This window comes from Chenopodium quinoa, unplaced genomic scaffold (assembly GCF_001683475.1).
Source record: "Chenopodium quinoa cultivar QQ74 unplaced genomic scaffold, ASM168347v1, whole genome shotgun sequence".
NCBI lineage: Eukaryota > Viridiplantae > Streptophyta > Magnoliopsida > Caryophyllales > Amaranthaceae > Chenopodium > Chenopodium quinoa.
Window position 1 is genome coordinate 5651353 of NW_018742914.1, and position 17300 is coordinate 5668652.

Here is a 17300-nt window from a genome sequence, read left to right on the forward strand (position 1 = left end):
CAATGTTCTTCCAATTTCGTGCTTTATTTTTTATACATATTAAAGTCACTAAATACCGATCTGCAAGATATCAAAATTAGGCTTGGAATTGGAATATGCTAATTTTACATTTTTTTTATTCACCACATGATAAAATTGATAGCTCATTTATTGTAAATTTTATTACAAGAATAATAAATACGGAGAAAGAAGTATTAGGAGACCATCCTTCTGATAAAGGGAACACTAATGCATCAAAAACAATAATTGAAAATAAATACCGTAAGAACTATTACATGGAAGAATATATACTACCTCTGTTAACTTTTAGTTACAACTTTGAAATATTTTATACCTCACAAGTAATAGCCCAAAGTTGCAATTGAAAATTATCAGAGGTAGTAGATACCAATTGTTATCGACATTAGTTGTCCAATATGCTGCTGGATTTGCTTCTTGTAGGCGTGTTGAACATTTCAGTTGTCGAAAAAAGTTGAAGGAAGCAAATATCTGTAAATCTTGTCAATTCGACAAAGCAATATTCGACCCTCTTAACGAATTACCAACTTCTTCTCTTCACATAGCTTTTTAAGTCGTACGAAATATATCAGAAAGTTCCATAAAGCAGACAACGAAGTAGGAAACAATATAACTTTTGAGCATATATACACAAGTCTTGCGCGTTGCTCAAATATACTTTTATCCCATGGTAGAGGATTTGTGGGCATTCCAAAAGAAAATGGGGACTTTGGTGGCAATGTAATTACTAATTGAGTTTAACTTGTGGTGGAAGAATTCAAGCAAACGGCATGCTTGCACAGCAAACTGCCAACTCTACTTCAGGTATGAACTCTGATGTAACCAGAAGTTTGGAAAGTCCACAATTGGTTAAACTGAACAAGATACAGATCAGGATTTTAATAGTCGAATAAGTTGAATCCCATACCTTTGAATACGTTGAATCCCATACCAATTACAAGCAGTATATAAGCAGTAAAATGTACTGATACCATGAGAGTTTAAAGGTCATTAGCTATAATGCATTGTTTATTTATCGACTCTGTGAGGTGAGTAACGTGAGCAGTCTGAGCACTAAAATGTAATCTGAAGAATAAAAAGCAAACACTGGGAATAGGATTTGTAGCAAAACAATCTTATGGCAGTATAACACCATACCTTTTTGAAATAACAGATTATGTTGTCCTTGTAGAAAAATTGGAGCTTAGGATATCTGATTTCAGCCAGAGTTCTTAGTTGCTTGAATCAGACCTTATGAGCCAAATTTCGAGATTCATTGGCATCCTGCTCTTAAATTTCACTTCTTTAGCAAAATAATTGTTTTTGAAGCGGCAATTACTATTAGATACGGTAACAAAGAAAATCACATCTTCATTACTGTAGTCTGCGGCTTCTGGCCTCCCAATGACCTTGAGTCCTTGACTACAAGACCCAAAACTTTAAGCATTGCAATCGTTCAACATAACCCTCTGACAAAAGATTGAATCGGAAGCTTTGCACACCAAGCAACCCCGTCATTTCACATGGACCACCTTAACCAATCACAGATTTTGGAAATTCAAGTCTAAGCCTGCAGGGCTTGACTAGTCCTTCACAAAATCACAAGTGTGTTGGTGATGTTCAGTTCTCGGAGACAGTGACTGCTTCATGACAAAGGAGACTCACGATAATTAAAGAATCAAAAGTCTAGGATTCATCAATCACTCTCACTTAATTATGCAGTTTAGCCATCCTCCCAATCCTGCACATAATACAATCGACTTGGTTTAAATGATATTATAACATGATGTCAGTGCAACTCATCTAAAATACAGGAGTTAAGGGAATTCTGGAAACTATCCCAGAATTTTACATAATTCAAAACCACCTACTGATGATGTCTACCCTTAAAATTGATATTGGATAGCAAAATCTCCATCAAAGATAGTGCGAGCATTAATAAGACCAAACTAGAGGTTTAAATGATCTCTCCTTTTTTTTTTTTTTCCTCAAAAAAAAAAAAATGATCTCATTTTTGGTACAATAATCTAACATTGCCTTTAAACAATAAATTAGCAATCTGAGAAGTGTCCACCAATGTCAGGGGCGCTCTGAAGGAATGTAACTACATACGCAAACTTATGAGTTATGACCTATGTTACTCGGACTCTTTCATTAACCTCACGTGTCCGTGTCGACACGACACGTGTCGGACACCGACACCGACACTGACGCTTGGACACTTCATTTTTAACTAAAAACACAACTTTTTTTCTAGAAAATGAGCGAGTCCGATGCTTGGACACCCGTGTCTAATTTGACACTTTATCCGAGTCCAAGTAACATAGGTTATGACATGGATATCATTCACACCAATTTCAATATGCCAAGGTACCAAAATAAGTGCATGTTACTCTCTGTAGTAAAAAGTGGCAATGCTCACCAAGAAGTTAGCTTAAAATTTGAAATTGGAATGAACATGACAACATGAGTCATTTTTCTATGTCATGATATTAAAAATCACAGTTTCTATAGCATATACTTCGCATGTCACACACACTGACCCATACATCCTTTCTTCGGTTTGCAACTCAGTTAAATAAAAGCAGATTTTAAGAAAAATAATTAGACGCAATATCCTAGTTAACTCTATTTCTCTTACCTGAGAGGCTGAGATTGATAAATCAGGCTGCAATCATCAGAAGAAGGTGCAAATCCCCATCTTTTTCTCAAGTAATGCGCCTGAGGTTCATAACAGTAAACATATATACCTTCACAATGCAACATCACCACGAGTCTCCACAAGAGCATTGTCCATCCTTAAAATGGTGAAAGCAATTGGGATCCTTCAATATTATTTCTTGAGCTTCTATTCTAGATATGACTTTTGCCATTTCATGACAGTTGTGACAAACATGACTGTTTTTAGTTATCCGAATTGTACTCCTTTGGGTGCTAACTAAACCAAAGGAAATGGCAAGCATTTCACTATGCCCCATTGGAATGCATTCTCTCTCCTCATCAACATCATGGAGACTAAAATCTGCGTCAAAAGCGTACTCCTTTTCCTTTATCTTCATCATCAAACATCGGAGTTCCCAGTACAATTTTTCAGATCTTGGGTGGGATACATCACCAGTCCCAAATACATGTATTTTATTGCAGAATTCTATCCAACTATATGCTCTCTTAGGTACCAAGCCCATGTCTCTGATTGTTTCCCTCATTTTATTCACCGAGTCCCATTTTGAATAGCTAGCATACCAATTTGACAATAGAACGTAATTATCAGCATTAAGTGGTTCCAAATCACAAAGCTGTTCAATAATTTTCTTCCCTGTTTTAACATTTCGATGATTCCTGCACCCATCTAATAAAGCTCTTAAAACCTCTGTATGTTGTCCGAGTTGATTTTTCTCAATAAAGATCTTTGCCTCATAGAAATATCCAGCACGGGCCAGAAGCAAAACCATAAAAGCATAATGCCTGACATTAGGTCTCTTAATAAAATTGAAGAGTGTCTTCCCTTCCTGAACTAATTTAGCTACCACACAAGCATAGAGAACAGAAGAATATGCAACTTCATCAATTTCAAGATTGGTTTTTTTCATTTCATGGAACAATTTAACCCCACGTGCTCCTTGTCCATGAAGGCTGTAGCCATAGATCATTATTGTCCACGAAATGGCATCTTTAGTTGTCATTCCACTGAAGATCTTAGAAGCAGAACCGATGGATCCTGATTTGACATACATGTCTATAAGAGCATTCTCCACAGTAACATTCATTTCAAGACCATTCCTGATCAAGTAACCATGAATTTCTTTGCCCTGCTTATGGGCAGTCATTCTTGCACATGCAGGTAAAATGCTTGATACTGCATGTAGATCAGGTTGAATGCCCTCAGACATCATCTTTTTGAATAATTTCAGCGCTTCATTAAATCCCCCATTCTTCACATAACCGCGGATCAATTCTGTCCAAGAAATGGGGTCTCTAGATGACATTACATCAAAAATTTCACGAGCACTTTCAATGCTTCCACAATCCACATACATTTTCAGCAAGGAATTACATACCAAGACATGAGTTTCCAATCCACAAGACTTGGCTATCTCATGTACTCTTCTTCCTTCGTGCAAGGATTGCAGCATGCCACAAGCACCAACTGCAGTCATTATTGCCACTGCATCAATGTCAGCACCCAGAGTCACCATTTGGTAAAACAGGTCTATAGCAAATCTGGGTTTATTTTCCTTTAAATACATGGAGATTAACAAGGTTCCAAAGACAGAGCTTTTCCCCACACTCGACGTATTGAAGACCTGTTTCACTGTTTTGGCACCATCTAAATGGCCATACATTTTCATCAATGCAGTAATGACATAGTCTTCATAAGAAATACCTAGTTTAACAGCATGTGCATGAACTTGTCTGCCAAGAAACAAGGAATTTGAAAGACGAGAAGCAGCCAAAATTCGAGGAATTGTGTGCTTATCAGGGCAAACACCTCGTATTAACATTTGCTGATATATGTACATGACATTGTCTATCTCTCCAGTAGCAAGATGGGTTCGGATCATCTGGTTCCAAGCAAAAGTATCCGTCCTAGGCATCTTATCAAGCACATGATGGCTCAGTGATAAATCCTCTGATCTTGAGGCTACTTGAGCATGCAATTTTGGGCGAAAATTACACAAAGAATGGTCTTTCAGAGGCAAGTATCTCTTGGAATTCAAGTATGGTAGTAGCTGTGAAGATGCAAGTGCTTCCATATCTCGAGGCACTATGGAAGTTATCTATCAAAGACTTGAATAATTGTTGGCACTTGCATCTGAAAGAATGGTCTTTCAGAGGCAAGTAGCACTTGCTGACTTTTGTATTCTAATCCTGGATAAAACTAACGAGTCAAAATATGATTATTGAAAGTCTAATAGAATATGAAACATCTAATCTTCTTGACAATAACAACAAGTCAACAAGAATGTGGAATCCACTATAGGGGAAGGTCAAATGTATATAGCTTACTCAAAATCTCCTAAACAAAGGCAATATATATAACTCTAAGAACACTCACAAAATTCTAATAAGGGAATAGCCTGACCTAAACGAGTCAACCTCCTTTTGTCATCTCCTACAATGCAACATCTAAAATTTTCCTTTCCTTTCCTCTCCTTTCAATCTTTCATCAAAGCTAATAGCGTGCTTGTGCTTTCGACTTGGGAGTAATTGGTTTTTCTACTTTCTCTTGGATGAGGATATTGATATTTCAGTGATTGTTTTCATGTACATAATTCGGGTCAATCCAATGACAGCTACTGAATACCTTCTATCATTGTATTGGAGAGACAACGGGCGGTTTATTCAACAAGACAACTTACCACACTCAATCCTCAACATTATAAACGGGGACAGGGGCAATCGTTCCAAACTATCTTCTATTTCTTCCTCCATACACTAATTCTTTAGTCATCCCTGTCTAATTACTTCTTTACCGCGATTTCATACGCTTTTTAACATTCATTTTACTTCTTACTGTTTGTGCTGCTACCTATCATCTTATCTCTCATCAAATTTCATCTTCCTACAATCTATTCCAAAACTATAATGGAGTTTTCTGTCATTCTTTCCAATCTATTCAAAACACAATTAGGAAATACAAATATTATACTACGAATAAAGTACATACAGAAATACAAAAACAAAACCCTGCAACACATTAGCATTTAGCAGCCAAATTTGATTCAATTGTCAAACTAGGCTTTAAAATTCACATTAAATTCCTATTGTAGAAATGAAATCACTAGTTATAATCTTCCGTAACATCAGTAATTATAACAAATAGTTCAATAATCTAACATAGATGAACCCTAAATTGATTATACTTACAATTAAATTGACGACTAACACTACATTATGAATTAAAATTCAATGATTAATGAAATGGAAAAAAAAAATATGAGCTCCAAGAATAGATAATCTACCTTAGAAGCTAGTTTAATGGAGGAGAGAAAGCTCACTCGCCACTTCAATGGTGAATTCAGAGACCGCTTCAATGGAGGAGAAAGAGAGGAGGGGTGGGACCGTGAAGGGGTTGGGTTGGGTGGGTTGCGTAAACACAAACAAGTTTGACCCAAGGGTGAGAGTGTTACGATAAGGGATCCTCACCTTCAAGCGTCTCTAATGGGAGAAGGTTATAAGGTGCGATCTTTTCCACTACGTCTAGTTTTGGTTATTTGAACTAGAGTTGTCAATTCGGATAAATGAGTCGTGTTTGATTCGGGTTAGTGTGAGTCGGGTCATCTCGGGTCGGGTCAATACGGGTTAATGTCATAACATATGCGGGTCGGGTTTGGGTTGGGTCATGCTTGAGTCGGGTCATACATCTTATCGGGTTTAGGTCGGGTTAGTAAAAGGTCAGGTTACATTCGGGTCGGGTGAAGAATAGGTCGGGTTAAATTCGGGTCTTTACGGGTTTAAACGAGTTAGGGTCGTTCTTGGGTTCGGTTCAAGTCAATTATTTACGGGTTATAATCAGGTCGGGTCATTCTCGGGTTCAAGTCGGGTTCGGTTCAAGTCAATAATTTGCGGAAAACATGTTTCGTCCCTGAAATTCGTTCCCAAAAACGTGTTGTGAAACTAACCTCTTAAAATTCAAAGTGAAATATTGAAGGAATAGAGTTAGGATTCAATTTCCATTACAAAACCAACATGAGATAACGAATTAACGACCTATACATATTGATTCAATAACAAGTCGGGTTTAATTTAGGTCAGGTCAATAACAATTTGGGTTAATTCGGGTCGGGTTTGTAACAAGTTGGGTTGAAATTCAAGTCGGGTTAAATTCGGGTCGGGTTAGAAACAGGTCGGGTTGAATTCGGGTCGGATTAGGAACAGGTCGGGTTGAATTCGGGTTTTGACGGGTTAAAACGGGTTAGGGTCAATTTCGGTTCAGTTCGGGTTCGGTTCTGGTCAATAATTTACGGATTACATTCGGGTCGGGTCGTCTCTAAGTCGGTTAATGTTCGGGTTCGGGTCTCAAATACTCGGGTCAACTCGGGTCTAGGGTTGGTTTCAGGTCGATTAGGTCGGGTTCGGGTCACCATTTTTTTCGGGTTCAGACGGGTCGATTAATAGGTCGAGTTAGGGTCGGTATTTCGGGTCGGGTCAGCTTTTAACAACTCTAATTTGAACCTAATTTAACCCCTGATAATTCCCGTTAGAAAAAAAATAAATAAATAAATAAATAACCGATAATTATCAATCTGAAATTGACAAGTGTTTGATATGATAGCTTAACTAGATAAGTCCCGTGCGACGCACATCATAAAAAAATTTATTGAAATAAATATATACTAGATGTAAGCCCGTGCGATGCACGGTTTTTAAATATTTCATTTTGTATATTTTTTTGTAATTTCTTAATATTTTTTGTTTTTATTTTCTATTCTATTATTTAACATTAATTTAAGGTAAAATATTTTGTGAAGTTTTAAATTATTCTTATTCAAATTTTACGTATATAGAACTTGAATTTATAAATTGAAATAAATATTATCTCATTCATCGGATAGTTAGATAAAATCATTAAATCAAAATATATTTTTTAATTTCTAATTATTTATTAAAATAATATAAATCTTAATGTAAAAGATAATATAAAAGATAATTTTGTTTTTTTTCAATTCTCAAATTTCATTTGTTAATTTTTTCTTAAATGGCGACTGAAAATTTAAATTCTAAATTAATACATAAATCTAATTTTTCATTGGTCGAAATATTACTTTTGCTTATGTGGCGTGCGATGCACGAATTTTATATACATTTTGTATATAAATAATTTTTTTGGTGATCTCTTAATTTTTTTCTTGCATTATAAGTTTTAAAATTTTGTATGAAAATATCATATCATTAGATATTTACATAAAACCATTAACATCAAATGATAATTTATATTTTTTAAATATCAAAATATAATTTTTAGTTTGTTAAATAATATAAATCCTAATATCTAAAGATAATTTTTAGTTTTGTAACAAATAAATATGATAAAATTTAGTGTTCTTAAATAATTAAAATCCTAATAAATTACTATTCGTCGTTTTTACCTACGTGGAAAAAATTTAAAATTTCATTCGTCACTTTTGTTTAAGTGGCGAGTGATTTTTTTAAGGAAATTTTGACTTTTACCACCAAAAAATTTTGACAAATTGTTTTTTACCACCTACTATTTTAAAAGTTTTATTTTACCACCAAATAAAAAAATTAAAGTTGTTTTTACCACCAAATTACAACTCCGGTGACTGAAAAACGCAATGGGTCCCACTACAATGACTACTTTTTGATTTTTGTTCGTTTTGGTCACGATTTTCCGGCCTATAAAACCATTGAAAAACATCAATTGTTCCCAATTCTCTCAAATTACAACATAAAGCTCACGGATTCAGCCACAAACATCAATATTCCACATATTTTTTTACGAATTGGGTTGAAAAGTGAGAATTGAAGCAGTTGAGGTAAGTCGTTTTTTCGCACATTTAATTACCTGATTTACTTGAATTGATTAAATAATTTTGTTCGAATGTTCATATAATTTGAGATAACGAGGTAGTTAATCCACAATTTGTTGCTACAACTTAGCAATTAAAACCCAAATTGTGTTTTTGTAAAATTAGGGTTCATGTTAAGTTTGAAATTGGGGGTTTTGTGAATCAATGATTTGCATTGAAATTAGGTTTATGAAATTGTAATTAAGCTGAATTGGTACAACTACTGAAGTTGTTAAGTGTGATTTTGCAGGAGGTAAAGTCTTCTTTAAGTTTTCCTTCAAGAGAGAGAAAATGTAAGTGTGGAGTTCTCTTTGCAAAGTTGCTTCAATCTCAGTGACTTGATATGCAAAGTTTTTGACTTCACAAATCTCACATCATACACCTTAAATGGACATTTCACTCTTTTTGCAAACACACAAAAGTACCTTTCGCTGTCAGATTCTCGAATCGTTGATGGTGAAATCGAAAAAGTCGCATGCTTTCAAGTCCCCCCCCCTTGTTGAAAGTGACGAACTCTAGGCTGGGTTGTGTGGTTTGTGTGGTTCAGGTCTTCGTCTCTACGCAAACAATTGATATGAAAGCTCGAAGAAAAGTAAAAAAATTGAAAGAGAAAAGTCAGAAATTAAAAGTTAAGGTGAGAGAGCAAAATTCAGAGCAGTTAATGAGAGGAAGGTGAGAAAAGTGAAGGAAATTCAACTCTGTTGCTGGGGTTATTCAATAGGAAAAATGAATCGGGGTGGGTAGCATGTAATTTGGATGGAAAGGGTAAACAGTGGGACCCATTGCGTTTTTCAGTCACCGGAGTTGTAATTTGGTGGTAAAAAACAACTTTATTTTTTTTATTTGGTGGTAAAATAAAACTTTTAAAATAGTAGGTGGTAAAAAACAATTTGTCCAAATTTTTTGGTGGTAAAAGTCAAAATTTCCTTTTTTTAATTCTAAAATGAAATAGAAATCTAATTTTTAATTGGTAGAAAATATACCTTTTCTTATGTGGCGCTCCCAATGCTTTCCAAAAATGCCTAATTTATTTATATATATTAGATTAGATTTTATATATGTCCCTCATATGAAATAAATTATAAAAACATATCCATTAATTGCCATTTATAATGATATTTAGATCTTATTAATTTTGAAGAAGTGTAAAAACTTAAGCAATCATGTGTTATGGAGTACTCTTTAACCGAGAGTCAGATATTCACTCATAAATTCATAACATAAAAAATATGGAGTATAATATAACAACAACAACAACAACATGGAGATAAGTTACTTAAAACGTGAAAAACCATTTAGGCCCTGTTCACCTCACCTTAACAAAAATAATACTCCGTATTAAGAAAAAATAATTTTAGTTTAGTAAAAATAAGTTTAGTTTAGTAAAATTAGTTTCAGTTCAATAAAAATAATTTCAGTTTAGTAAAAATAAATTCAGTTCAGTAAAATTCAGTTTTCAAGAAGAATTATAATGAAAAATCAGTAAAAATAATTTTAGATCAGTAAAAATAATTTCAGTTCTGTTTCAAAAAAGAAAGAAAAAAGAAAAAAAATCAGTTCAGTAAAATTAATTTAAATTCAGTAAAATAATTTAAGTTCTGCAAACATAATTTTGTGAAGTGAACTGGGCCTAATATTAGTTATATTGACAATCGAAGATAAAATTATACGAAACATTGACATAAGAAATGCGAATCAAGAATTATCTTATTAGGAAGTTAATGTGTTTTAGGATTTGGAAGTTAGTATCATCTTATTTGGATGTGTCCAATTGTTCATTATCAAAACTACCAATATATACAATCATAATTTTTATTTGGTTTTAACACGAACTAATTTTGTCTAGAGCTGTTCATGAACGGGTGAACCCGCTAAACTCGCTCAACCTGGCCCGCAAAATAAACGGGCTTGGACAACCATTTTGAAAAAAATTGAAAATTTAGGCGGGCTAGGCCCGGCCCGTTAATATAAATGGGCGGACACGGACAAGACAATATGTACCGTGGGCTAGCCCGCCCGGCCCGTTTATTTCAAAAAGTAATAGTTTAATGATTTTTTAGTTAGTTGATTAGGTAGTATATTTTAAGGAGTGAGTTGTGACTTGTGAGTAGTTATATATACATAAGGGTTAGAATCGATTTTAGGAGCGAAAAAATAAAATAAAATAATGAGTTTGACATATGTGGGTAGTTTTTGACAATATTTTATTAAACTGATTTTTAATTTAAAATAAATTTTACTTGTGGTTTAGTTTTTCATGAGAGCTTCAAACAAGATAAACTAAACCTAACTAGCTAACTTTAAAATTTAAACGTTCAAATCAAAATTAGTTGATCCAAAACTGAAGTATACTATAATCGACCTGAATATAACCTGAAACAACGCGTCTTGTGTGTGGTTGGTCATACCATGTGGCCACTTGTAAGATAACAAAGTAACTCTAATAACACTAATTAAGTAACCCTAGTAATACTGATCGAGTAATTTCTATAACACTACCGAATAACCCTATAACATTAATGAAGTAACCCCTTTAACATTGAGCAAGTAACACTTATTACACTAACAAAATAATCCTTATGATGATAGGCCACACCGTGTGGCTAGCCACATACAAAATTTTGCGAACCTGCAATTTACTAGGCCCAAAAATTTGTGATCCAAAGTTGACAAGGAATTGACGCGTAGAGTCGTAGCCTATCCAAAACAAGTTAGCTAGACCCATGAGTTTAATATCTAAATGCTTTAACATATAAACGTTAATATGCACTAAACGCAAAAGTCTACTTGAAAGTCAAAGCCATTTAAAGTCGAAAAATATAATTTTACCCTTAATTACTCAACCAGAAACTACTTTTGACACAAACAACTAGAGTGTGGCTCGGCTTTTATACCAAGTGATACTTTGAATAATTTCATCTTTATATTAGACGTTTTAAAAGTCTTACTAGCTTTTATATTGTGGGTACGTAATTTGGAATACAATGACAAAAATAATTTATTTTGGATTTATTTTGTTTTAATTTTACATTTTAATACTTTTTTTTTTTGAAACAAATCAATTCATTAATAAAAAGCCATCCGGCAACTATAAATGAAATCTAAATTAACAAACACATAAAATTAAATCAAATTAGGGTTTCCTTCATCTATCAAATCAACGATCGTTGAATAAATCTTGCACTTTGGCACATCTCTCGCGCACATCGCTGGATTATACAGCATTTTCGGAGAGACAATCTAACGATTTGTTGTAGCCGTAAGGATGATTCTCATCTGATTCGCCTGAACACATTTGAAAACTTGACAACCGTTGCGATATCGTACAAATCTTTACCTAAGAACTAACAATAGGACAAAAGATGATTACCTTTTTTATAAACCCTAACACACAAATAAACCCTAAACATAAACAAACAACTAAACTAAAAAAAAACTAAAGATTCCACCACAGGGAGACAGACGAATAACTACACTATTTGTGTAGATTAATTGAAACCTAAAATTCAAAACTAAATAAAATTAAGGGAAAAGGGTCGAAATAGTCTAATTTCCTCGGTAATTAGACTATTTCCGGTCTTAACGGCCAAAATTTTGGAGAAACCTAGGAGAGAAGAGGAGAGAGGAGGAGAGGCGAGTTTTACATTCTAATATATATATATATATATATATTGTTTTCATTCAAATAAGGTGTTGGGTTTGAATCTCTATTTTGGTGTTTAGAGAGCCACATTGAGCTACCCCTCACTCACTCTCTGGGTTTGAATCTCTTTGTATGCATTTATAATCTAAATAATTGGTGTAAGAAATGATACACATGGCACATACATAAATTTAGAAATGTCCTTATTTTAATATATAGTATAGATTTGGTTTTAAGACAAACTAATTTTGACTTGGCAAGTTTTTTTTTCCTTGGATCAACTTCAACTATTTTAGTATTTGTATAACGCGTAGAGACTATTAATTTCGCCATTTTTTATTATATAGCATAAAGTACTCATGAATAAAACATATACTTCGTACAAATTAAAAAAAAAAAAAACAAAAAAAAAATTAAGAATCGAACTTTAATTTTGATAGGTAACACACAGACACTACTAATTTGATGGGAACGATATCAAAGTTTGGCCTTTGGACGGCCTGGAGGCCCTAGACAATACTAAACTCTCCTCATATGTATCCACATAAAAAGTATCATTATTATTTCCAAAAGGCTTTACTTGACAGCTTGTAATGTTACCCAAGCTTAGGCTCCATAACCTGGGAAGCCTTAGCAAAAATGTTCCAGACTTCTCATCAAAGGAAATCAAATTATCTTTGTAAGGCTTGAAGATGTTATAGCTATTATCACTTGAACCTCCTTTAGACCATACCCTCCACGGGTTGTTGTCGTTGTCGCCGCCATCCTTACTCATGATCCATACGCAGCTACTCTTGAGCAATACACCAAAGATGGCTAATGATTCACCAAACACGAAAAGATACTTAAGCATTTCTATTGGAGAGTCTGGAAGTTTTACGCAGCTAAATTTCTCCGTACTAAAATCAAAGGAATAAACAAAGGGATATGGATTATATTCTTCTCCATTATACTTATACACCATCCAATATGCAGCCCCTTTTAAATACACGTAACACCCTGAATCAGATGCAATAGGACAATCTTGTTTAGTTGTTTTCGTCGACCAAGTATGATCATTGAGTGAATAAACTGCAATCGAAGACGACAATTTATGATGATCCACTTTATCTCTTCTAAAAACAACCACCCTAAAATCATTACACGAAGAGACGAACCCCAATACAACTTTGGCGCAGCCCAAAATTGGGTACGGTGGAAGTCACTACTAGAAATAGGCTAAATAGCGACGGAATTGTTGCGACAAGCCTTTTTTTCCGTCGCAATTTTTACAATTTTTGACGGAATACGTTTCGTCGCAATTTAGCGACGATGTTGTGTTCGTCGTAAATTTTCCGACGGAAAAAAATTCTGACGTAACAATAAATTTCCGACGGAATATTCCGTCGTAAAGTAATTTGCGACGGAATATTCCGTCGGAAGAGGTCATTATTACGACGGAATTTATTTCCGTCGGAACTTATGCGTTTTTTTAAAAAAATGAAAAGATCTGGCTTGACCTAAAAAAAAGGGGGAAAGACGGAATTGAAGTAGCATCAGAGAGAGAAAGAGAAGGAGAGAGAGAAAGAGAAGGAAAGAGAGAAAGAGGGCGGCGCGTTAACTCCTGCCAGCGATGGTGACAGCGACGGTGACGCCTGTCGCCGAGAACGAAAGAGAGAAAGAAGGGTGAAAGAAAGAGAGAGGAGAAAGAGAACGAGAAAGAGAAAGAGAAAGAGAAGGAGGAAGAGAGAGCTGTCGAGTTAGAGGTTGACGGTTGTGGTTTTTTCCGCGACGCAACTGCCGCGTCTAGGTAAGTGTTGCCCAGTTTTGGTTTTTTTTTTTTTTTAATTTTGCAAAAAAAACCACTACCGGCTAACATTTAACCACCACAACTGTAGACACCCATTTGTGTCTCCCCAAAACCAAACCCGGTGATGAGTACCTTTCACGTCGAATCATAATCGAATGAAACGAAAGTGTGGAAAGGTCTAGTGTTGCGGAAAGTTTTATTTCTTTTCTCTTCTCCCTGTTTTTGGAAACTTTATTTTAAGAAAACAGCCAATCCAGTTTGGTTGGTCCATGATATGGGTCCAATAGTGGTGTAGTTGGATGGGGCTTGCAAAGACCTTTCCAACGATATATTATAAGCCCAATTCCGATGAATATTGAGGAAATTATTGCCAATTTACTAAACTGGGTCCGGTTTGAGCTTTATGTACGACCCAATGATCTAGGGGAGGGCCTAATATGATTTATCATTCCTCGGTTTTAGTCTTCTAGAACATTCTAGAAGGTTCTTATCATTCCTAATTCAATTAGTACTCTTCAGAGTTTTAATCAAGATCAAATAGCATTTTCGAGGAAATTATATTATTTTATCTTCCAGTACGGGAAATTTATCAGATTTTCGAAAACACGTTGAAAAACAGTTTGGCGTCCAACCCCAGGCCTTGGCGCCTGGAACCAGGCTTGGCGCCAGTAGACGCTAGCCATTGGCGCCTGGCGCTAGCCACTGGTGCTGGCGCCTATGTTGTTTTACGATCTTCATACTCTATTTTGTTAAATTATCTTTTTTGGCTGATCTTCTCTATAAATATCGTATCAAAAAAAATCCGTTTTCATTCACCAATCACCAATTACCAATTACCAATATCAATTCATCAATTCTCATCAACTCTCTTTATTCACAAGTCTTCATTCACTCATCTTCATCAATTCTCATATAACATTAATTCTTTAGAATTCTTCTTTCTTTCTTTCTTTCTTGTTTTTCATACAAAATTCCGCATTCACAAGATCTAGAAACACCTAGCCATATTCGAAGTTGCCTTCGCCCTAGACGTGAAAGGTTTTAATTTCTGAGGGTTTGGTCCCAAATCTCTCTTTAAATTATTTAATTTAATTGCTTTGATTATTATTTTCCTTGAAGTTACTAACGTGTGTATTTTGTTATTAGAAAGAGGTACGAGGCATCAAAGTAAGTACTTAATGGTTTTAATTGATATTATGATGTAGAAATCATGTTTATATTGTTATTATGATATTCCTAGTATCATGTCTAGGGTATTTTTAATATTAAATATGATTGCTATGATGCCTTTTATGTTCTTCCTAATATTTATGATTGTTAGTATCATGTTAGGGCTAAAGATTTGATTTTTATTGTTTAGTGACATGCTAGGGTTTGTTATTAATCTTGTTAGTATCATGCCTAGGATCTTGCTATGCTTTAACATGATCATGATGATTATGATTATGATTGATATTATTGTTATTAATGATGTTGATTATTTATTATGTTGCTTGATATATTTTATTGTTATTTCTTGATCACCTTTTATTGCATGTTAAAGGAAATTGGTACTTGCAATCACGCTTAATAAGATAATTAATAATCTTGTTAGGTTAATTGTGATTATAAATTCAAGTGATCGCCAACAATAGATTTATTTGTGCATTAAATTCAATTAACATAGATAAACAGGTTTAGGGTAATCCTATTGATTGTATGTTAATCAGAAAGCGCACATGAATACGAGCAGAATGAAGTAGAGGCCTATTAAGTGCAGGTTCAATCTCTTTTAGGTTGGATTTGTACCGTCATCCTCGAACCCTATTTTGGTTCATGACCTTATGGAGTTGACGATCTCTTGGATCGTTAAGGGGTGTAACCTTCACCTCGTGAACGGTTTACAAGTTCCTTAAAAACTTGTTGGCGACTCTTTTGCTCTATCTTCTTCCCTTTTGGACGCCACCGTACTTTAGTGTATGATCACAGTGGGGTTCAAGCTAGTGGGATTTTAAAGGCTTGAAATTATTCCCTACAACAACGCAGCCTCTGCGCCGCACCTCTGTCCCCTCGCCGTGACTGAACCACCTGGCAGTGGTTGCTTCCGGCGACGCAACTACCGCGTCTAGGTAAGTTTTGCCCTCTAAGTTTTGGTTTTTTTTTTTTTAATTTTGCCAAAAAACCACCACTGGCTAACCTTTAACCACCACAACGCAGCCTCTGCGCCGCACCTCCATCCCCTCGCCGTGATTGAAGCACCTACATTGATATTGGCTGAAAATTCAGTAAGTTGTCCTTTGCTTCCCCCCTTTTTTTTCAATTTAATTTTGTTTACTTATAAACCCTTACTTATTTTATTTATTTTTAATTTTTTGTAGGATTTGTAAAATTTTGTTGGTTTAATTGTTAAAAAGAAGTGCAGATCTAAAGGTTAGTTACATTACAAACCCTAATATAATGTATGTGTGTATGTTACTTTGGTTATTAGATAGTGTGTTGGGTTTTAATTATAATGTATGTATGTAGGTTAGTTTGGTTAATTTAGTCACAGTGGTCATCTCTTATAATTAATTAATTGCTCCCTTCTCTTTAAAAAAGCAATGTTAGTTTGGTTTAGTTTAGTTTAACATGATGTAGTTTAGTTAAGTTTATGTTAATATAATGTATTTTAGTTTAATTTTGTAGAATTATGTTAATATAAAGTATCTTAATTTAGTTTAGTTTTTTTGGAATTATGTTAGTTTAATTTAATATATAAAACGGTAGTTTGGCTTGGTTTAGTTTAATATGATATATTAGTTTACTTTGGTTTGGTTTATATTAATAGTATGGTCTTATGATATATTTCTCTTGTGTAGTTTAATCTTGATATATTTGTTTAATATTATGTATGTTAGTTAAGTATATATATTTTTAAATAAATCATTTGCATAATAATATACCTAGATATTATTAGGAGTATGTCTTGAATAGTCCCCGGTTGGGACTGTCCTTGTACGTTTATTCTCACTTAGGTGGTGAATGTATTCCTTTGTTTTAATTCTAAGGAAGATCCTTGCTTGTCATTTCTCTACAATGTTCTCTAGGTACATATATAGGTGTTTCTAATCGCCTATATTGTGTACTTGGGGAACTGTAGGGAGATGCTGCCGGATTTTCCATAGAATTGAAATTCTGGCATACATTCACTAGTGAGATTGAAAATACAAGGATGGGTTAGGTTAGAGTGATAAGGACCCATGGAAATCATTTCTCTTCTCATTTGCATTTCCATAACAGTTTGATCTATAATGAATATATATTGTGCTTTATGACTAATGTGATTAATGGCATATGTGTTAGTTGTGTAGAACTTGTAATC

General features: G+C 34.3%; 1 protein-coding gene across 1 annotated transcript; it reads right to left on the reverse strand.

Annotated features, from left to right (window-relative positions):
* Window positions 1–126: 126 nt before the first annotated feature.
* Window positions 127–6154, reverse strand: LOC110728002 (pentatricopeptide repeat-containing protein DOT4, chloroplastic-like). Its single transcript, XM_021907604.1, has 3 exons — window positions 5961–6154; window positions 2639–4866; window positions 127–1738 (listed from the first exon to the last, which is right to left on the reverse strand). The coding sequence occupies exon 2, from the start codon at window positions 4749–4751 to the stop codon at window positions 2763–2765; it is 1989 nt and encodes a 662-aa protein (XP_021763296.1). The 5' UTR covers window positions 4752–4866; window positions 5961–6154; the 3' UTR covers window positions 127–1738; window positions 2639–2762.
* Between the last annotated feature and the right edge of the window lie 11146 nt (window positions 6155–17300).